This window comes from Corvus kubaryi, unplaced genomic scaffold, assembly GCF_017639235.1.
Source record: "Corvus kubaryi isolate FWS band 111438036 unplaced genomic scaffold, C.kubaryi_AGA036_p1.0 37265, whole genome shotgun sequence".
NCBI lineage: Eukaryota > Metazoa > Chordata > Aves > Passeriformes > Corvidae > Corvus > Corvus kubaryi.
The window spans coordinates 1,821,866-1,842,145 of record NW_024581080.1 but is presented as its reverse complement, the minus strand read 5'-3'; the positions used below and the strand labels follow the sequence as shown (position 1 = coordinate 1,842,145).

The 20,280-nt window shown below is 67.5% G+C and overlaps 2 protein-coding genes across 7 annotated transcripts; both read left to right on the top strand.

The window, feature by feature from the left end:
• Positions 1 to 4,542: 4,542 nt before the first annotated feature.
• Positions 4,543 to 13,033, top strand: SORBS3 (sorbin and SH3 domain containing 3). Of its 4 annotated transcripts, none has more exons than XM_042024818.1 (19): positions 4,543 to 4,618; positions 7,676 to 7,827; positions 7,940 to 8,045; positions 8,156 to 8,379; positions 8,450 to 8,513; positions 8,585 to 8,699; positions 8,774 to 8,849; positions 8,929 to 8,970; positions 9,074 to 9,160; positions 9,699 to 9,754; positions 10,715 to 10,839; positions 10,935 to 11,014; positions 11,102 to 11,148; positions 11,295 to 11,421; positions 11,496 to 11,621; positions 11,705 to 12,166; positions 12,250 to 12,329; positions 12,420 to 12,526; positions 12,614 to 13,033. In XM_042024818.1, the coding sequence occupies exons 2-19, from the start codon at positions 7,720 to 7,722 to the stop codon at positions 12,673 to 12,675; spliced, it is 2,094 nt and encodes a 697-aa protein (XP_041880752.1). In that variant the 5' UTR covers positions 4,543 to 4,618; positions 7,676 to 7,719; the 3' UTR covers positions 12,676 to 13,033. The 4 variants fall into 4 exon arrangements, with proteins under 4 accessions (XP_041880752.1, XP_041880753.1, XP_041880750.1 ...); XM_042024819.1 differs by lacking the exon at positions 4,543 to 4,618 and adding an exon at positions 5,371 to 5,436; XM_042024816.1 differs by lacking the exon at positions 4,543 to 4,618 and adding an exon at positions 5,527 to 6,487.
• A 193-nt stretch (positions 13,034 to 13,226) lies between these two features.
• PDLIM2 (PDZ and LIM domain 2) lies at positions 13,227 to 19,597 on the top strand. 3 transcript variants are annotated; one of them, XM_042024825.1, is made up of 10 exons: positions 13,227 to 13,320; positions 14,826 to 14,931; positions 15,306 to 15,460; positions 15,808 to 15,877; positions 15,960 to 16,051; positions 16,146 to 16,191; positions 17,814 to 17,968; positions 18,243 to 18,388; positions 18,475 to 18,580; positions 19,047 to 19,597. In XM_042024825.1, exons 2-10 carry the CDS (start codon positions 14,839 to 14,841, stop codon positions 19,240 to 19,242), a joined length of 1,059 nt encoding a protein of 352 aa, XP_041880759.1. In that variant the 5' UTR covers positions 13,227 to 13,320; positions 14,826 to 14,838; the 3' UTR covers positions 19,243 to 19,597. The 3 variants fall into 3 exon arrangements, with proteins under 3 accessions (XP_041880759.1, XP_041880760.1, XP_041880761.1); XM_042024826.1 differs by having other exon boundaries at positions 13,228 to 13,320; positions 15,309 to 15,460; XM_042024827.1 differs by lacking the exon at positions 13,227 to 13,320 and adding an exon at positions 13,444 to 13,668.
• Positions 19,598 to 20,280: the final 683 nt, after the last annotated feature.

Here is a 20,280-nt window from a genome sequence, read left to right as displayed (position 1 = left end):
TTTTTTTTTTTTTTATTTATGTTCAGTATATATAAAAAAGTCCTTTTTTTTTTTTTTTTTTTTTTAAATTTAATTTATAAACCAATCCAACTGCTAGTGCATCCCGGGAATGTTGTGCTGTCCGACTGCCCTCCCCGAGAGGCCAAACCTCTGCTGGGGGTGAGGGGGGGGTGGTTGGATTAAAAAAACAAAAATCAGTCAAACCAGGCAACTTGGGTCGTTGGCTTTGGCACAATTTGGAATTAGCCTGAGCTTTCCAAAGCAGGTCCTTCCCTTCAGGATACGGTTGGGTTGGTTTTCCTTTTCACTCCTGTTTTCTTCCCAGATTTTTCCTGTTCTTTTCTTCCACCTTCTTGCCTACCTGCAGCTGCTGCTTTAGCAACCAGTTCCCTGGAAGGCAGATTGCTGGGATCCATCCCACTTTTCCAAGGTGACAGCCAGGGGTAGCTCTGAAGGACTCCAGGGTTGTTACACAGCACCTTTTTTTCCTTCAGGAATTCAGCTTTATCCCAGTGGAGTCCCAAAGGAGAATAGGGAGAAGGTGGGGGAAGTGCTGCCCCTCGTTGTGGCTCTTCCTCTTGGAGCAGCCAGTTCGCCAGCACAATTCCCTTGGGAATCGCTCTGATTCAGAGCAGAGGAATTATCTCCGATGCCTGGTGATCCTTGGGAAAGCTGCAGAGCCTGAATTTTAAAGGAAAAGGGGGGATTTATACCCCGGAGGTTACAGCCCCCCCCCGTTACCCCACCAGCACAGGCTGCCCAGCCCACGGCTCATTCCCTGTTCCCGGCTGGAATCGGCCCTTGCCGAGCAGTTTGGGGCGTGGGGGGGACAGGGTGGTCCCTGCCAGTGTCACCTCCCTGTCCCCCAGAGGGGTCTTCCGCCCACTGTGGGTGACTTTGGGCATCACCCACCCGTGGCTGTTCCAGAGGGCAGCTCAGCCTTTCCCAGCAGCTGGAGCGGGGGTTGCTTACGAAGGTTTGGGATGAGATGGGTGGGGCACCGCTGGTTTTGGGGAGATGTGGCCTGGTGCTGGTGCCAGGGCAGCCCCCCCGGCCTGGGAGGCAGCGAGGGGCTGGAAGGCAGAACCGAGTGGATCCGGCAGGAATTTTGGCAGGGTGTTGGTGCAGTGCTGGACAGGGATCCCGGAGGGTTCCCAGGGGACACCCCCGGGGCGTTGTCAGGGGTTTCGGAGTGGAAGCTGAGCGTTCTTTCACTCGAACTGGGCGTGCTGGGGAAGGGTTCTGTGAGATTCCCGTTTTTCCCATGTGAGCCGTGTCCATTGCCTGGAGCCGAGGCAGCAGCTCCTGGAGCAACCTCCCCCCGCAGCTTTCCCTTCCCCACCTTGTCCCGTGCTCTCCGCAGGCAGGGCTGAGCCTCTCCCAGGGGATCTTTGCCAGCGCTTTCCCTGGATCTTGCTGTCTTCCCTTGGAATCCAGCGCCAGAGGAAAACAGCAACTTCCCAGGAAGCTTTCAGATTGTCTTAGGATCACACGTCACCTGATCCCCCGGGGCTGTTTAGGATTCTGCGAGCAGACCGCTGGGTTTCCACACTTTCGAGTCACATGCCTCCACTTTTCCCTCTTTCTTTATTTTTTTTCTCTTTTTTTTTTTTTGGTGTTTTTTCCCCCCCGCCCTTTGATCCCTTTTTTTTTTTACACGCCCACCGCTTTGCGAAAAGTGCGAGATGTTTGGAGCGAGCTTCTCTCCCCCCAGTCCGAGCAGTGGGGCCAAATTGCCTTTTGTCTGTGAGTATTTCTTTGTCCTTTCAGGGCCTCCTGTGAGCGCGGTGAGCCCGTGTGTGGTACCCGGGCGCTCACACCGTGCCCGGGGCTGCCCGTGCATGTTCGGGCGTGTTGTGCTGACCCAGGCTGGGATCTCACCCAAGCAGCCAGGTTTTAGTCGGGATATTTTGGGATGGGAATTGCGGGACCCCGAGCCTGGCACTCGCCCCGTTCCCAGCGTGGAGGGGTCAGCAGGGCCCAGCCCAGCACGGAGGGGGATTTGCTTTGCTGGCAGTTTGTCCCCCCACCCTCTTCTCCTGCTCTGGCATCACCAATTCCCCCTCTCCAAAATCCCTTTGGACCTTGTGCTTCGTGGTCTGGGGGCTCAGATCCAGCCCCCTAATCCTTGGGGCTGGCGGGGCTGCAGCTTCCCGGTGTCCTGGCCCTGGAGAAGGACTGGATGTTGGTTGTCCTTGCCCTGGAGAAGGTGGCCAAGGGTGGGATTTTTGTCCCCCCTTATCCCTGGGCCTAGTGGGAGTTGCAGCTTCCCAGTGTCCCAGCCATGGAGAAGGCGACCAAGGGCTGGATGTTGGTTGCCCCGGCCCCTAGGTGGTGGGCCAAGGGCTGGAAGTTGCCCCCGTGTCCCTGTGGCACCAGCACGTGTGGATGTCACGCAGCCAGGTCCCCTCTTCCCTTTGATGCAGTTCCCGAGGGGGTGAGGAGCAGCGATGGGGCTCTGGGTGCTAATTACCCCCTCAATTAACGCTCCCTCTCCCAGTGGGAACGCTGGGCTTCCCCTGCCACAGCCCCGAGCCGAGATCCCCCATCCCCTCTTTCGGGGACAACCTCGGAGCAGAATTCCCTGCCCCGATCCCCACCACGGCAAACCAAAAACAATCCAGAAACGCCCCCAAATTCCCCTTTTCCTCCTTCTTTTCCCCCACAAATCCAGCGCCTCGGAGCTGGGCTTGTCTCTGACCCCTCATCTCCGAGCTCCCGCCCGTCCCTTCCCCTCCCCGGCTGCCACCTGGAGCTTGGACAACCGGGATTCTGGGAAGCCCATCGGCCCCGGGGGAGCCCCCCCGACCCGAGGGAGCCCCCAAATCCAGGGAAAGCCCCCACCTCCCCGCAGCCTGGGTTTTTTTGCATGTTCTAGCAAGGTGCATGTCCAAGGAGGGGAGTCGGCAATGGGGCGGGTGGTGGGTTGAGTTCAAGCTTAATTTTCTTTTTGGGGTTGGGAGAACCCCTCTGGCTGCCTCTGGCACAGATCCCACCTGGCCAGGGGAGCTGGCAGGGATGCAGATCCCACCAAAACCTCGGCCAGGGAGGACCTGAAGCCCTCCCAGGGGTGCAGCGATGGTGATTTTAGGGTTCTCGATGCTGAAGGATCATACGCCCGTTGCCTGGAGACTGCCTCCTTTTTAATTTTTATTTTTATTTTTTTTTTTTGCTTCTTTTTTTTTTTTTTTTTTTTAGTTCTGTTGAAAGGAGAAAAAAAATGGTGAAAATGTTATTTATTGGCAGAAATTATTTAATATAATTTCTTTTTTTTTTTTTTTGTGAAACAAGGAATGAATTTGTTAGAACTGTCTCGATGTAAATCGGAGTCATCTTTAAGGAGGAAAAAAAAAAGAAAAAAAAAGTTAAAAATTGACACAGTCACTGGGCTCCGCTGTGGTTTTTTTAGAGGGGTTAAGAGGGTCCCTGTGCTGCCGGAAGGGAGGATTTTGGGGGCTTTTACAGCATTTTCAGGGCTGGGGCAGCACCCAGACGGCGTCTCCCAATCTCCGGCACGTCGGCACACGCGGAGCGGCGGTTCCCGGCTGGGATTGGAGAGCTCTCGGCTCCTGCTCCTCGTCCTTCCCTGGGATTTACAGCCCGGTGCCAGCAGGGAGAGGAGGGGATGTGCCAGCTCTTGTTTCACCCTGGCTCCCTCCCTGGCGCTTTTGGGGGTGTTCCCTCCACACTGGGAGAATTCAGGGAGCAGCCCTGGGGCCGGTGCTGGCCGGGATCCATCCGGATGGATCCAAACGGTCACGGCTCCAATGCCAGGCTGGATCCTGCCCGGGGATCCCCCTCCCGCAGCCATCCCAGCTCTGGCATCACCAGCTCCCCTTGGGGGTGTTCCCTCCACACCGAGGGGTTTCAGGGAGCAACCCTGGGGCCGGTGCTGGCCGGGATCCATCCGGATGGATCCAAATGGTCACGGCTGCAATGCCAGGCTGGATCCTGCCCGGGGATCCCCCTCCGGCACCACCAGCTCCCTCCATTCCCGGGAAGCTGCTGTGTCTCCCACCTGTGGCCTCCACACCCGGGATCCATCCCCTCTTCCCAGGTGCCAGCCGAATGTTCAGGATGAGCTCTGGAGGGCTCCAGGGCGTTATCCCAATCCCAGCACCTTTTTCTTCGGGAATTCAGCCTCCCGCCTCGAGCTCCGCTCACCACGTGCTCCCTGTCTCCCACCTGCTGCTCCCGACGACATTCCCGGTCCCAGCCGCCGGATGCATCCAGGGCGCGCCCGGGGCAGGACGCTCCGGCTCTCCCACCCTTTTCCTGGGTGTTCCCACCAAAACTGGGGAGCCCCCGGCCCCCAGCACCGTTCCCAGACCCCGCGCTCGGCACCGGGGGGCTCCGGCAGCCGCCCGGCACATCCCTGCCCACGGGAGCATCCCTGGGAGCATCCCCGGGGCCGGCCGCACGTTCCCGGCTGGCATCGCCGCGCTGAGCAAACAGGAAACACTCGCCCTTTGTTAATCCCGGCCCGGGCTGCGCGTTAAATATTTATCTGTGAGCGGAGGCTGGTGCTGGGAGCCGCGGGGAGGGAGGGAGGGACCGAGGCAGGGCTGGCGCTGGAGGCTCCTCGCCGGGCACGGGGACGGTGCTCGGGGACCGGGAGGTGAGTGGGGGTCCGGGAGGGGGGTGTCGGCAGCCCAGGGTGGGCTGTGGTGAAGGGGGCTGCTCCTCGCATCGCCAGCGGGTGCTGCGATCTCCCAAGGTGTCACTTGGTGGGCTGGAAGGGACCTGGAGGGGACCTGGAGGGGACCTGGAGGGGACCTGGAGGGGATGGTCACCCCTTGGCAGCAGGGATAGGGTCGGGGGTCCCCTCGCAGGGTTTAACCCTCCCCCGCCCTGCTGCCCTCCCTGCCCTCGTCACCCCGGGGTCTTCCAGCAGGATCAGCCCCTGTCCCCAACCCGTGTCCTCGCTCCGGTGTCCCCAGCTGGCACCAAGGAGCTGCCTCCTTCCCACGGCATTTGGGCGGGAGCTGCGTCCCCCAGGGCCGTGGCAGAGGGGAGTCCCCTGGGTCCCCGGTGTCCCCGGTGTCCCTGGTGTCCCTGGTGTCCCCGGTGTCCCTGGTGTCCCTGGTGTCTCTGGTGTCCCCGCTGTCCCTGGTGTCCCTGGTGTCCCCGGTGTCCCTGGTGTCCCCGCTGTCCCCGGTGTCCCCTGTGTCCCTGGTGTCCCTGGTGTCCCCGGTGTCGCCGGTGTCCCCGGTGTCTCCGGCGTCCCCTGGGCGCAGCATCGCAGCCGGACAGGGCTCCTGCCATCGTCCCCCTCGTCCCCAGCAGCAGGGGGCGGTGGCCTGGTGGGGACCGAGGGGTGGCAGCGAAGCCGCCAACCCCCGGGAGCTCACGTGGGAGCTCACGGGATGAGGAAGGGCTGGGGCTGCCCCGTTTTGGGGGTGTCAGCAGTTTAGGGGAGCAGGAAGTGGCCGGCGGGTGAGTGGTGGGTGCGGGCGCTGCCCGAGGGGGTGAGGGGGGACACGGGGCACCCCCAGAGCGGGGCACGGGGGGGTTCCATGGGGGTACCCATGCCCGGATTCCTTAGGGATAGGGGGATGGAGGGGTGCAGTGGGGTGAGGGCTCTGCTCTGACTGTGTCCCCACGCCAGGGCTTGGGGGGGCACAGGAGCGCAGACCCCAATCCCCGCTTCAGTCCTCACCTCCTCTCAGCATTTCCCTCCTCATCCTCTTCCAAAAATCCCCCCCAGATCCCTTTCTCCATCGGGTGGGGAACTGGTGATGCTGGAGGGGTTGAGGTGGGACATGTGCAGGCCACGGGGGTTTCACATGGGGGTCCCCAGTGCCCTTATCCCTGGGGGACGGAGAGATTGAAGGGATGGAGGGCATGGAGGGCATGGAGGGGTCACCCGTGGGAAGTGGGTGGCAGTGGGGATGGGGCCTCTGCTCTCACCGTGCCCCCATCCCGGCGCTCGGAGATCCACGGGAGCACAGACCCCACTCCCCGCCTCAGTCCCGACCTCCACCCAGCACTTCCTTCCCCATCCCTTCCCGAAAATCCCCCGCGAGTCCCCGTCTCCATCGCGCCAGGGGGCCGGCGACGCCGGGCTCGCCCCGTTTCGTAAGCGGGGCCCGGGTGCGCGGGAACGCGTGCGCGGGGCGTGGGATGAGTTCAGCCTCTTGGCTCCATTCCCTGGATCCCATCCCTGGAAATGTCACTGGAAACTCTGAATGGGCCGGCCCCTCTTCAGAGCGGGGAGCGCTGGGGGGGCAGCGCACCCCGGGGGGGCCGGGGCACACGGGGACCCAGCGCCGGGGAGGACGGTGGCTCCCGACCCTCCCGGGGGATGCTTTTGGGGGCCTGTCCCCGCCAGCCCCCCGCGATGCGCTGAGGCCCCCCCGCTCCTTCTCCCGGCAAAGTTCGTGCCGTGGATTTTTCCTCCCTGCCGCTCGCAGCTCCGTCCCGCTCGCCCCGGGGCCCCCCAAAACCCCGGCGCTTCCCGAGGGTCCCCGTTGGCACGGCCCAGGAGGTAAGGGCTGGCTGGGGGGGGCCGGCGAGGAGGGGGTGGCCCGAGGGGACCCCTGGGGTCAGGTTTTGGGGGACGCTCCAAAGGAGAAGAAGGATGGGGCCGAGCCCCGTGTGGGCGCTGCGCTGGGAATGGCGTGGAGGTTTTTGGGGTGCCCTGGGGGGATGGGAGCCTGCGCCCCACTTTCTGTGCCCCGGGGCACATCCTTCCATGTTCTTCAGTTTTCCCACGGGGCTGATTAACATTAATTACAGCCCTGGGGCTGCGGTGTCGGGAACAGGGAGCCGAGGGGTCCCCAGCCCGATTTGGGGGGTCTCACACACACAGAGGACACCGTGCCGGGCTGGCACCCCCCGGCAGCCCCCCAGGATGCCCCGTTTGAGGCGGGGTCTGGCCATGGTGGGCACCTGCGAGCGCCGGTGTCCCGGTGGGGACGGAGACGTGAGGGACGAGCCAGGACACAGGTGTCCCCCAGAGGCCCCGGGGCTGCGCTCGCCCCTGGAGCCATCCCGGTGTCGGGAACGGCTCCGGGGGTCCCGTCCCCCCCCAGCTGCCCCCCGTGCGGTCCGTGGTGAGCCACAGCATCGCCCTCCCGGCGGGCGGTGCCGGGCTCGGCCGCGCGTTCCCGATTCCGCGTCCCTCCGTCCCCTCTCCCTCCCTGTTTGCGCTGCAGGGCGGGGAAATATTTCTGCCCTGTCGTGTTCCCGGCCCTGGCAGCGCTCCCGGGCGGGCGACGCTGCTGCAGCCACGTGCCCGGGCGGGAGGGCACCGCGCCGGGATGCCGGGGCGATGGGAACGCGGCACAGCCATCGCCCCGACCCGCTCCGGGCGTGTTCTTCCCCAAGAGCCCGTCGGGCTGGATCCACCCGTGCAGAGCCAGCGCTGGAGAGGGGCGGGTGGTCTGGATCCGCATGGAGAAGGCGGTGGGGAGCCGTGCCAGGGCTGGTTCTGACCAGGAACAGCCGCTTCCCCTGGCACCGAGAGGCTCCCTGAGCTGGGGACGGTGCCACCGTGGTTAGGGTTAGGGTCGTTGTCACCCCATACATGGTGTCCCCTGCGCCTCTGAACAACAGGGGATGCTCCCAGCGGTGGAATTGGGGGTCGTCCGAGCCCCCATCTCTGGAAAAGCCTGGGAATGCCCAGCAAACAGGGACAAGGGACGCCCCGTGAGCACAGCTGCTTTTCCCACAGGGCACCAACAGCCCCGGGGCACCATCCCGGGCCACCCCCCGGCCATGGCGGGCCGGCTTCAGCCCCCCGACACCAGCCCGGCTCTGGGTGTGAAGGACGTTCCCCGCCTCCACCCACCTCTGCAGGTGTCCCCGCAGCCCACGGCGACTCGGGTGAGTGGGGCTGGGGGCTGTCACATGCCGGGGAATTCGGGGGGCTGCGCTCCTCCATCCCTTTGCCACCCCACCTGTGCTGCCCCCGCGCCAGCCCCTCCCTGTGCCACAGGTGCCCGTCATCCGCCACCGCGGCTCCAACACCCTCAACTTCCACTTCCACGACCCGGAGAGCCGCGGCACGGCTGAGAACAGCCAGGGAGCCCCCAAGAGCTCAGGTACGGCCCTGAGCATCCCTGGGGACACCCCTGGGGACATCCCTGGGGGCTCCCCCGAGCGATGCCCACCCGAGCGATGCTCACCCGAGTGATGCTCACCTTGTCCTCAGTGAATGAGTGGTACCAGACCTGGCCGGCCAAGGAGGTGAAAGCCCCCAGCACCCCCGTGCCCGCCCACCCCACGCCCAGCCCCAGAGCTGCCCCCACCTGCCCACGGCCACCGGGCTGGTCGGCCACCTGGACCAAGGACAGCAAGCGGCGGGAGAGGCGCTGGGTGAAGTACGACGGCATCGGGCCCGTGGACGAGACGGGGATGCCCCTCGCCTCGCGCTCGGTGAGTGGGGGCGCAGGGCGGGGGTGTCACCCCGCTGTCACCCCCTCACCACCCTAACGTGTCCCCCCAGAGCGTCGACAGCCCCCGGGACTGGTACCGCAGCATGTTCCGGCAGATCCACTGCAAGCTGCCAGGTGAGCCCAGGTGCGCGGGTGCGGCACAGAGCGGGCACAGCTCGGCACCCGCTCACCCCCTCCACCCTCAGAGCCCGACTGGGACACCCATTCCTGCCCCACCACGGCCCCTCCATCGCCCCCCAAACCGCGGCGGAGGGGGTCGGCTCCAGCTGAGCCCCCCGGAATGCCCAACGGGATGGACTGGTGAGTGTGGCACAGGGACGCGGGTGCCCACGGGGTGGGGCCTGTGGTGGCTGAACCCCTCCCTCCCCCCTCAGGACCCGCTGGGGTGCCACCGCCGAGCCTGGCAGCATTTTTGACTATGAACCAGGGAAGTTCTCTCCGCGGGAGCAGGTAGGCAGGTCCTGGCACAGGGGGAGGGCAGTGGGCACCGCAGTGGGCACACACCTGACCGGCCCCTTGCCCTTTCCAGATGCCGGCAGCAGTGCGGCCGACGCGGGCTCAGTCCATCGAGGTGAGGTGGTGGTGGCGGGCAGGGGGCTGGGGGTGGCAGCGGGGTCCTGGTGCCCGCGGGCAGTGCCAGCCTGGCCGGCCACAGCCCCGTCCTGCCCGTGCAGGTGCTGCTGGAGCAGGAGCTGGAGCAGCTCAGCGAGGAGCTGGACAAGGACATGAGGGACATGGAGACGCGCCGGACCCCGCACCAGGTACCCCGGCCCCCTCCTGCTGCCCCTTGGTCCCAGCAGGGCATCCAGCTGTGGGCACATCCAGCTGTGGGCTCAGCCTTTGTGCAAGGCTTGGACATGCCCATGGTGGGATGCACAGCTGGGTGCATGCGTGCACATCTGGATTAATGCCTGGATGGATGCACATCTGGGGGCATGCGTGGCTGGATGTTTGCACAACTGGATGCCTGCACAGCTGGATGTGTGCACGGCTGGATCCCTGCACATCTGGATGCCTGCACATCCGGATGAGTGCGCAGCTCGCTGCGTGCACATCTGGATGCGTGCACAGCTCGGTGCCTGCCTGTCTGGCTCCGCGCACATCTGGACCCATGCGCGGCTGCTCAGCTGCCTGGAGCCGTGGCCGTGGCTGTGGGGCTCTAGGACCCAGCCCGTCCGTCCGTCCATCCGGCCAGCGCTTTATTGGCGCAGCCGAGCTGGACTCCTTCGCTTCCCGCCGAGACTCGGCCTCCTGGATGATTAATTTTTCTCTCCCACCCCCTCCCGCTCCTCCCGGCAGAGCCCGGCGGCTGCTCCCACCGCTCGCTCCCCTGCTCCGGCCTCCCCGGCTGCTCGGTGAGTTCAGCGGCTGCTCCCACCTCCCGTACCCCCAAATCCCCCTGCCCAGACCCCACTCGAGGCGAGGGACAGGACCCCGCTCTGGGGGTGGTGGGCGGGTTGTCCCTCCAGCGTCCCGCGGGGTGGGAGTCTCCGGGCATCCCCCACGGGATCCCCACGGACCCCCCCGTGGCACCGCTGGCCCCCTCGTCCCCCCACACCCCGGCACGGGCGGGACCCGGCGCCGGGCCGGCTGCCCGGTGGGTGGGACGGGGCCGGAGCGGGGCTGACCCTTTCCCCCGTCCCTGGAGCAGGGACGCCGTGTCCCGGGGCTTGGCTCCGTCCCAGGGGAGGTGACGGCGCTCGGATTCCCACCGCTGTGTCCCCACGGGCACCGGGAGGGGACAGCTGTGCCGGCGGGTGCCGGAGCACCCCGGCATGGGGTGGGCACCCCGGGGTGTCCCCACAGACCCCTCTGTGCCCCGGCAGCGGGAGGAAAACAAACAAACAAACAAGCGCCACCTCTTGTAGGACCTACCGTAACCCCCAGGGGCGCGCAGCGGGGACGGCTCCCCCCCTCCCCAACCCCTCCTCCGGCTTGGGGGGGGGGCATTTGGGCTCTTGAAGTGCCCCCCGGAGCGGGGTTATCCATTAGCCAGGCCGCCCTCCCCGGCGCTCGCCTGCTCCGTGCTTCCTGCTCGGCGGCAGCGGGGCCGCGCTGCCGGCGCTGCCGGAAAACTTTGGACCTGTCCGGCTTGGCTGCAGCTGGGATGAGAGCCTGGAGGCGTGCAGAGAGCAGACCCCGGGGTCTTGGTTCATGGAATTCGGGGATCCTGGTTCCGGGGGTCCCCGATATCCTGGTGTGTGGGACCCAGGGGTCCTGCCCACCGAGGGCAGCAGGGTCAGAGCAGGGAGGGTTCATGGCAGCAGGGCTGGACACGAGGCTCAGCCCTGCCCTGAGCCACTGTCACCCCACAGGAGCCCCCTGTCACCCCGCCGGCTGTGGAGCCCCCCTGTCACCCACCGCTTACCTGCCACCCCCAGCATGGAGCGGGGTGGGCTGGGGCTGGCCAGCAACCGCAGCCATGCGGCCCCTGGCAGAGGTGAGCCCCCCTGAGCTCCCCTGAACCCCCTGACCCCCAGGCCCTGCCATGGGGCACCCCAAGCACCTCGGCTGGTGACACCCCGCTCTTTGCAGACACCCTCAGGCCAGGGACCCTCCCCAGCTTGTCCGACCTGGGGGACCCCGTGGAGGCCGTCAAGAGGGAGGAGAAGAAGGTGAGGCTGGGGTGGTCCCATCCCATGCGGGATTTGGGATGGCTGGGACTGGGGGCTCTCCCTGTAACCCCTCCTCTCCCTCCCCAGATGAAAGCTGCTCGCCTCAAGTTCGACTTCCAAGCTGAGTCTCCCAAGTAAGCACCGAAACTGGCCGGGGTCACTCCTGGGGGTCCCGCTGTGCCCCTCGGGTGATGGCTGAGGACAGGGGGAGCCCCGGCGCGTGGGGTGGCCCTGCCAGCTGGGCTGGGGGCGGGTCTGTGCCCCCGGACACCTGTGACCGTGTCCCTTGCAGGGAGCTGACGCTGCACAAGGGGGACATCGTCTACATCCACAAGGAGGTGGACAGGAACTGGCTGGAGGGGGAGCACCACGGCCGCGTGGGCATCTTCCCCTCCAACTACGTGGAGGTGAGCCCGGGGCATGAGGGGGCAGCGGGGCCGGGGGGTCCTGGCGCTGCCCCTCACCCGCGTGTCCCACGCAGATCCTGCCCCCCACGGAGGTGCCCAAGCCCATCAAGGCTCCCACGCTCCAGGTGCTGGAATACGGCGAGGCGCTGGCGCTCTACAACTTCCGAGGGGATCTGCACGTGGAGCTCTCCTTCCGCAAGGTACCGCCGCTCCGTTCCGTGCCGTTCCGTGCCGTGCCATTCCGTGCCGCTCCGTGCTGAGCCGCCCTCTGCTCCCGCGGCAGGGCGAGCGGATCTGCCTGGTGCGGAGGGTGAACGAGAACTGGTACGAGGGGCGCATCTCGGGCACCAGCCGCCAGGGCATCTTCCCCGCCACCTACGTCCAGGTGCTGAAGGAGCCGCGGGTCAAAGCCACCGCCGAGGACATCCCCTCCTCTCCCGCCCCCGCCAGCCCCCGCCCCGCCGCCGGATCCCCGTCCCTGCAGCGCTCGCCCGGTCCCCGGATCCCCCAGGTTCCCACCGGCTCCCCCCGGGAAGAGAAGCGGGGTCCCGAGCTGACGGGCGGGCGCCCGTCCTCTCCGCGCCACCTCGGCGCCACCTTCCCCCCCTCCCCAAAGCTGCCCCACGCTGGCACCCCCAGCCCCTTGGTGGCCTCTGCCAGCCCCTTAGTGGCCTCTGCCAGCCCCCCACACCCTGCGGCCGCCCACCCCCAGGAGCCCCGGCGTCCCGCCTGGACCCCCGAGCAGGTGAGTGCCCCCCGCCCTGGCATCGTGCCCCGGCACCGCTGGGGCTGTGGGTGCTGCCCTGAACCCACCCTGTCCCCCCACAGCACGCCACCCCGGGGGCACCCACCAGCGCCTGTCCCGAGCCCGCCCCGTCCTACAACGGCTCTGAAATCCGGTGGACTCCGTAAGTAGGGCCAGGAGTGTCCCCAGGAGCGCGGTGTCCCCACGAGGGACCCATGGGGAGGGTGGGCTCTGCCCACGCTGTGTCTCGCAGGTACCGGGCGCTCTACCAGTACCGGCCCCAAAACGCCGACGAGCTGGAGCTGCTGGAAGGGGACCGGGTGGACGTCATGCAGCAGTGCGACGACGGCTGGTTCGTGGGTGCGTGGCCACCGGGGTGGGGACACGGCTGAGGATAAGGTGCCACCCTCACCCCTCACCAACCTCTCCGTTTCTTTATCCCCACAGGAGTGTCCAGGAGGACGCAGAAATTCGGCACTTTCCCCGGGAATTACGTGGCGCCGGTGTGACCCGCAGCGCTGGGGACCCTGGTGGGAGGAGTGGGGCTGGGGGCTTCCCACTGCCCCGCCTCAGCCACCCTGTGTCCCCGCAGTGTCCCCCCACGGGGATGAAGTGCCTCCAGCTCCCTCCCGCCCCTATGGGGCTGCCTCTAACAGGGACAAATTCCCCCGGCGCGGGGGGTGTCCCCCACCCCAGTGCCTTAACCCGCCCCCTCCTCACCGCTGCCCGGTGCCCACCGCCCCGGGGGTCGCCCCGGGGGTCTGGCCGGTGCCGGGCCTGACCATGACGGCCGTGACCCGGGATGTGGGTCTGTGTCCGGGAGTCGCCTCCGCTTCTTTTCCATCATTAAAGCTCAGCTCAGTCCGACTCCGAGAGTGCCGGGATTGGGGAGGAGCCGGTCCCGGGACACGTCCCACCGGGAGCCGTGGGGCGGGAGCAGGGGGAGGACGCTGCGTGGGGCCGCGGGGATCCCCCCACGCCCACGGGCGGGCCCGGTCGGTGCCGGGGCGGGCCCAGCCGCCGCCGTGCGCCCCGTCGGGGGGGTGGCCGTGCCCTCAGCCCGGCCCGGCCCGGCTCCTCCCGAGGAGGCGGTGCCGTCCCGGGGCCGCTCTCGGCTCCGCAGCCCCGCGGGGCCGCCCGGCTCGGCCGCCCCGGTGAGTGCGCGGCGGTGCGGGGGGCACGGGGGACTGGGGAGGTGCGGGGGGCGCGAGGGGTCGGGGGACGCCGGCTGCGGCTGTCGGGAGTGTCCGTCCGTCGGGGGTCCCGGTGCCCGGGGGTGGGGAGGGGTGTGCGGGCAGCCTGTCCCGCCGCTGTGTCCCCAGGTCTCCAGGTCCCCAGATCCCCGCGGGTGCCAAGTCCCTGTGTCCCCAAGTCCCCACGCCTCCTGGCATCGCCCGTCCCCGCCGCTCGCCCCGCGGGTGCCAGGCGGCACCGCCAGTCGCCGCGGGCACAAAGACATCGCTGTGCGGCGGGGACAGAGCCGGGAGGGAGCGGGGACACAGGTGGGGTGCGGGGGGCCGAGGAGGGGAGCAGGGGATGGAGAAGGGGAGCGCGGGCAGAGCTGGGGACAGGGATGGAGAAGGGGTGCAGAACACAAAGGGGGGGTACGGGGGCTGGAGAAGGGGTGCAGGGATGGAGGAGGGGTGCAGGGATGAAGGAGGGGAGCAGGGGATGGAGGAGGGGAGCATAGGACAGAGGTGGGGTGCAGGGGATGGAGAAGGGGTGCAGGGTCTGGAGAAGAGGTGCAGGACTGTTGGGGGGGCTGGGGTTGGTGCCCAGCCGGGTGTGGGGGTCCCCGGGCCGGCAGCCCTTGCTGCCCAGGGATGCTGAGCGGGGCTGGGCATGGGGAGGGGGTTTGGGGTTTCCTCCCGGCGCTGGAAGCCCAGCCCAGGAAATTCTTCCGGGCAGCCTCTCAAGCCCCTCTTTGTGCGCTTGGGATTTTTAACATTCCCGGCGGCTGCGGACGGGGTGCCCGGTGCCGGATGGGGTGCCCGGTTCCAGATGGGCTACCCAGCTGTCCCGGGCTGTGGCGGGATGGGTGGGATGGGATCTGGTGTGGGTTTAGGGGTGCCCATTCCCACCCATCCCATCGGAGCCAAGGGCTGCGCCGCTCGCTGGGGTGCCATGGGGACCCTGTGCCACCCCCGGGGGATCCTCGGCGTCCTTCACCAGTGCGGATCTGCTGCGGGATGAAGGACTGGGGCTCCTGATCCTTGCTGGGTGTCGGACCCTGCTGTGGCGAGCAGCAGGATCCGTCCCTCGCTGCCACATCCTCCCGTCCAAACCCCACGGGCTCGGCTCTGCCAGGCCACAGCGCTGGCCTTGCTGCCAAGGCGTCACCGATTTCCTGCCTTGCTCCAGCTGCTGGGAACGACCTTGGCTGTTTCAGCTGCACCACGGGGTGCCTGGGACCCCCTGGCCCCGGGGGAGGAAGCCGCCGGCCTCGGGGCGCAAGAGGAAGCGGCGGTGCCTGCTGACACCCTGCGAGGACCTGGGTCCCCTCCCCGGAAGGAAAGCGCTGCCGGCGCTGGGGACCCTCAGGGTGCAGCGGGCACAGGGAGGCCCTCACTGGGTGGTCTGTGGGTAGGAGGAGGGGGATCCCCTCTGCCTCATTCCCTCCGTGCCCGGCATCGCTGACACCTCCCTGCTGCCCACCCAGAGCCGCCGCTGCCATGCCGCTGACGGTGACACTGCCCGGCCCGGCCCCGTGGGGCTTCCGCATCGCCGGGGGAAGAGATTTCGGGAAGCCCATCACCGTCTCCAAGGTAGGAGCCCCCCACGTGTCCCCCGGCCGGGGAAGGCCGCCGGGGCGCCGGGCGGGCCGGGCTGCTCGGGGGAGCGGATCCTGTTTGCTGTCCTTGAGGGATCCTGCTCCGTGGGAACGGCCCACGGCGGGCGACGGCGGCGGGGGGGGCTCCTGTGGCCCCCGGGCTGGGCAGGGCTGTGCCAAATTTCCGGGTGTTGTTTCCAAGGCCTTGGTCCCCTCCCGGCAGAGGGTCTGGCACTGCTCTGTCAGGCCGTGGGGATTGCAGCGGGTGGGAGCATCCCAGCGGGGTGGGGTCGGGGGCTGAGGGCTGCACGGGGGATGCTGCACTGCACGGGGGTGTCACCGGGGCTGTCCCATGTCCCCTTCTCCATGGAGGTGACGGAGCACGGGAAGGCGGCCGCGGGTGACCTCCGGCCGGGGGATGTCATTGTCACCATCAACGGGGAGAGCGCGGCCGAGATGCTCAACGTGGAGGCACAGAACAAGATCAAGCAGAGCCCGGGGCAGCTCCGGCTGGAGGTGGAGAGGTGGGTGGGTGCTGGGGGCAGCCCGGACACCGCCCCTGGGTGCCAGCGGTGTCTGCACGCGGGCTGGGGTCCCCAAGCACGTGTGTGTCACTTGTTTCCCCCGCGGCGGCTCTTGGGGCTGCGCCATCCCCGCGGGAGCCCTTCCCGGCTCTCTAATTGAGGAGTCGGGTGCTAACGAGGCCGGGCAGCGCTGGCAGCCGTTACCTGGCCGACTGGTCCCAGCTGGGGACGCAGCTGCTCCCATTGCCGCTGCCGGGGGCTGCGGGGAATGGTCACACCGTGCCGTGCCCAGGGGCTTTGTGCTGCTGGGCCAGATCCCAAACCCCGCTGCTCTCCCTTGTCCCCAGGTCCCCGGTGCCACCTCCCAGCCACACCAACGGGGACACCTCACCGGAGAGGTTGGCCACGCGCTTCCAGGTGAGCCCTGGGCAGCCCCTGCACACCCCGGCCCCCCACCCAGGGCTGGTGGCAGCTGCTGGAGTCACCCTCCCCTCCCCAGGACACGCTGCAGATGCGGAATGAGAGCCAGGGTGCCCTGAGAACCCCCGATCCCAGCCTGGCATCCCTCGCCCACCCACCTGGCAGTGCCAGGTAAGGCTGCGCCCGGCTGTGTGTGAGGCTGGGGGGTGGGCAGGGGTCTGGGGAAGGTCAGGGACCCCCCTGATGTCGCTGTTCTCTCCCCCAGCTCGGAACCCCTGGAGCAGGAGTTCACCTGTCCCAGCCTCTGCCAGGTGAGCAGGGAGCTGGGGGCCTGCAGCAGCCAGGCAGAGATGCTGGGGGGGCTTCTGTGCACCGAAACCTTTTGAACCCCCAAACCATCCCCCTCTGAACCCCAAAATCATCTCCATTTTAAGCCCCAAACCACCCCACTTTTAACCACCAAACCATTCCCCTTTGCAAGGCCATGCCATCCCCCTTGACCCCCAGACCACCTCATTTTAAGTTCCCAAACCTCTTCTGAGCCCCAAAACTACCCCACTTTGAGCCCCCCAAACCACTCCCTCTGCACCCCCACGGCCACGTCACTGCCCAGCCCTGCTGTCCCTCCGGATGCCCGTCTGCGGTGGGTGCCGCCGGTGTCCCCTCCCCGCCGCGCTGGCAGCACCCCCGGCCCCGCGGGCACCGCCGCACCTGCCCAGGGATGTTTTGCTCCTCCTGGCAGCGGCGCCAGCCTGGGGAGGCCAAACCAGTTTGGGGAGGCCCAGCCCCGCTCCGGCTAACCCGGGGCGCTGGGGTGTTGGCCGGGCAGGGACCCACGGCCCGGCGCACCCCCGGCACCGCCGCCGGCCCCCGCCGCGGTGGGACACCCGGGAGTGGGATCGGGATGCCCGGGGTCTGGATGCCTCCTCCACCCCCCAGCTCAGTCCCAGGATGCCCGCGGCCGCCCCGTCCCTCCCTGCGGGCAGCCGCTGGCTCCGGCCTTGGCGTCTCCCTCCTTTCCTCCCTCCCTGCTTTCTCTTTTTCTTGTTTTTCAAGCCCAAATTGGGAAGAGCCGCGGCCCTGAGCGCGGCCCTTCCCAGCTGCCTTTGGCCGCAGCCCCGGCCGCCCCTTGGCTCCTCCGGCCGCCCGCTCCCTCCTTCCTCCCCAGCTCCTTTTGTTTGCTTTGGTGCCGGCTCCGAAGGGTCCCTCCCTGTCCCAGAGGGTCCCTCCCATCTCGGACACTCCAGCCACAGGGCAGGGGACGTGAGGATGCCGTGCCCAATGCCCCCCACCCAAACCCCTGTGCCCAAGGGGGTGGTGAGGGGATGGCTGCCCTCGGACCCCACTCCTCCTCGCATCCCAGGCAGGCTGGTGCTGGATGCCAGCAGGGATGAGGCCAAGGCCCAGCTCCCTCCGTGCCTAATTTTAGCTCATCCCTCGTGACCCCACAGAGCCTCAGCGCTGCCCCTCTCCCTCTCCACGGGTCCAGGCAGGGGGTCCCCGTGCCCACCCCGGGGTCCTGCTGGGATTCATCCCCGTCTGCGTGGCAGCTGCTCCCAGGAACATCGGCTTCCACTTATCCAGGGTTCCGCTTCCCGGCCTCGCCGGGGCCGCTAAGCAGGAGCAGATGGTGGGGAGAGGAGAGGCGCAGGCGCGGGGTTATGGGGTGGGGGTGCTGCCCTGGCCCCCCTTGGGGGGGTCCCGCTGACCCCAGCCCGGGTGGGAAGGAGAAGCAGCTGCCCCATGGAGCATCCCTGAATCCCTCTGGGAACCTGGGCTTGGGAGAAGCCCCTGGGCCAGGTCCGGGTGTACTTTGTGTGCCTGGGGGGAGAGGGAGGGTCTGTTGGCACCCTTAGGTCATTTTGGGGGGCTGCTGCAGTGCCTCACCCCAGCCCGGCTCCCCCTGGACATCCATCGCTTCTCCCCCTGCCAGGAGCGAGGACGCCTGACCCGCCAGAGCAGCTCCCAGGGACCCATCCTGCCCCCACCCCCCTGCCCACCCTCGCTGGGGCCCGGAGCCCCCCCAAACCCCTGGGAAACGCTCAGGGAGCGGCGCCTCTCCTCCCCCTCTCCCAGCACCTGCCACAGGTACGGAGCGGGCTGGGGGCTGTGTGGGGGGGACTCAGCGGCAGGGAAGCCCCCAGCCCCATGTCCCCACGCCGGTTTGTCACCCGTGGGTGCTGAGGGAGCCCGCGGAAAGGGTTAACTCACCTGTAGGCAGTGGGAGGGCCGGGCAGGCCGGGGCAGCTCCCGGGGTGGAGGGAGCAGGTGGCGGACGGGCAGCGGCGTGCAGCCGAGTGGATCCTGGAATCCGGGCGCTGGGAACCCCCCCAAAACCTCCCCTCGGGCTACCGCCCCACAGCCAGGGCTCGGAGCCGGCCATGCGGCGCTTGGAGGAGGACTCGGAGGTCTACAAGATGCTGCAGGAGAACCGCGAGCTGCGGGCGGCCCCGCGGCAATCCAGCACCTTCCGCCTGCTCCAGGAGGCTCTGGAGGATGAGGAAGGAGGTGAGGGGGGCACGGGGGGAGGTGGGAGGTCTGGCACCACCACAGGGGGTGGCAGGACTCCCCCTGATGGCCTCGTGTCCCCGCAGGAGGTCCCGCAGCTCCCTTCCCCAGCCGGCTCTCGGCCGGGGCCCGCAAGCCCGTGGCGGGGGTGCAGAAGCTGCACGTCTGTGAGAAGTGCGGGAGCAGCATTGCGTGAGTGGGGCTGGGGGCCTGGGGGGTCCCGGAGCTGGGTCTGTCCCTGCCACCCCTCCTGGCAAAGCCAAAAAAAGGGGCTGCTCTCGGGGTGGGGGTGTCCCCGGACAAGGATCCGTCCCTGACGTTGCTCCTGGCAGGGATAAAATGCGGCGGATCCCGGGTGTGGGTGGGGCAGGTCCCAGGGCAGGATCGATCCCAGCTGTCACTCCCGGCAGGGTTAAAATGCGGCTGATCCTGGGCTGGGAATGGGGCTGGGGGGTCCCAGGGCAGGATCCATCCTTGCCATTGGCCCCGCAGGGCAAAAATGGAGGTGGTCCTGGCGTGTGAGTGAGGCCAGGGTGGTCCCAGGGCAGGATCCATCCCTGCCAGCGCTCCAGGGCCACGATGGGGCTGAGCCTGGGTCCGAGGGGACCCTGGGGACACGCAGGGTGCCTCGGCTGACCCCATGTCCCCACACCCCCAGGACGCAGGCGGTGAGGATCCAGGACGGCCGCTACCGGCACCCATCCTGCTACACCTGCGCCGACTGCGGCCTCAGCCTGAAGATGCGCGGCCACTTCTGGGTGGGGGACGAGCTGTTCTGCGAGAAACACGCCCGCCTGCGCTACCAGGGACCCCCGGGGGGCCCCGTCCCCCGCCCTGTGTCCCCCCGCTCCTGAGCCCTGGCCACCGGCACCGTGCGAGGGGGTCACCGCCAGCATCCCCCCGTGTCCCCAGGGCGGTCCCACCCCACCGCGGTGGGGCTGGGGTGGGGGGCTGAGGGCACTGCCAGGCTGGGCATGGATGGGATTTGGGGGGCATGCGCTGCAGCCGCCCATCTTCACCCCTTTGTGGGTGTGTGTGATGAGCTGGGTGAGTTCTCAGCCCGGGGGACACCGAGGGGACATTGGGGGGGGGTCGCTTGAGCACTTGGGTACCGGAGCAGGGGGCTGGCACCGCTTGGGCACTGACTGCAAAGGGCTTCTCCGAGCAATTAAACCAGATTCTCTATAAATATAATATATATTTGCTCCACTGCCGTGTCTGCTCTGTGCCGGGACCCCAGGGCAGGGGGAAGGGGGGTTTTACGCCAAACCCAGGGTGCAGACAGGGACCCCCCAGACCCCTCAACCCTCCTGCCTGCACCCAGGGTGGGGGTCCAGGGCTAGGCAGGGCTCCGGTGCTGCTCCAGCCGGCCTTGTCCTGCCCTCGGGAAGGTCAGAGCTCCCCGCAGGGTGGGATGGCCCCTCCCGGCGTCCCTGGGAGGTGGCCGGGTTTATTGGGGGCTGTTGGCCGAGGCCTTTGTCCTGCTCCAGGTGCTCTTATCACCTCTCCCCGCCCTTCGTGCCCGCCTGCACGGCTTTGCTGTTATCTGGGATTAGCTGTTATCAGCCACTTGGGAGGGTCCTGTCCCTTCCCCTGTCCCTCCGCGGCGGGGACAGCGAGGACCCCCCTCCCCTCGTGCCTGGGGTCTCACTGGGGTCTGTTTGGGGTGCGCCACACCCCCCCCGTGCGCCCCGGGCTCGGTCACGGAGCTCTCACCATGGAATTCCCAATTGAACATCCCAGGGGAGCTGTGGCTGCTCCTGGATCCCTGGAAGTGTCCAAGGCCAGGCTGGACGGAGCTTGGAGCACCCTGGGATAGTGGAAAGGGGTGGCACTGGATGGGATTTAAGGTCCCTTCCCACCAAAACCATTCCATGGCTCTATGACACCCA

Bases quoted from the DNA above. Each gene is read 5' to 3' on its own strand.
- PDLIM2 (XM_042024825.1), top strand. From the start codon at position 14,839: ATGCCGCTGACGGTGACACTGCCCGGCCCGGCCCCGTGGGGCTTCCGC. The intron at 14,932-15,305 runs GTAGGAGCCCCC...CCCTTCTCCATG, and splicing joins AGCCCATCACCGTCTCCAAG to GAGGTGACGGAGCACGGGAA. The intron at 15,461-15,807 runs GTGGGTGGGTGC...CCTTGTCCCCAG, and splicing joins CTCCGGCTGGAGGTGGAGAG to GTCCCCGGTGCCACCTCCCA.
- SORBS3 (XM_042024816.1), top strand. From the start codon at position 5,836: ATGGAGGGCATGGAGGGCATGGAGGGGTCACCCGTGGGAAGTGGGTGG. The intron at 8,514-8,584 runs GTGAGCCCAGGT...CTCCACCCTCAG, and splicing joins GATCCACTGCAAGCTGCCAG to AGCCCGACTGGGACACCCAT. The intron at 8,700-8,773 runs GTGAGTGTGGCA...CTCCCCCCTCAG, and splicing joins ATGCCCAACGGGATGGACTG to GACCCGCTGGGGTGCCACCG.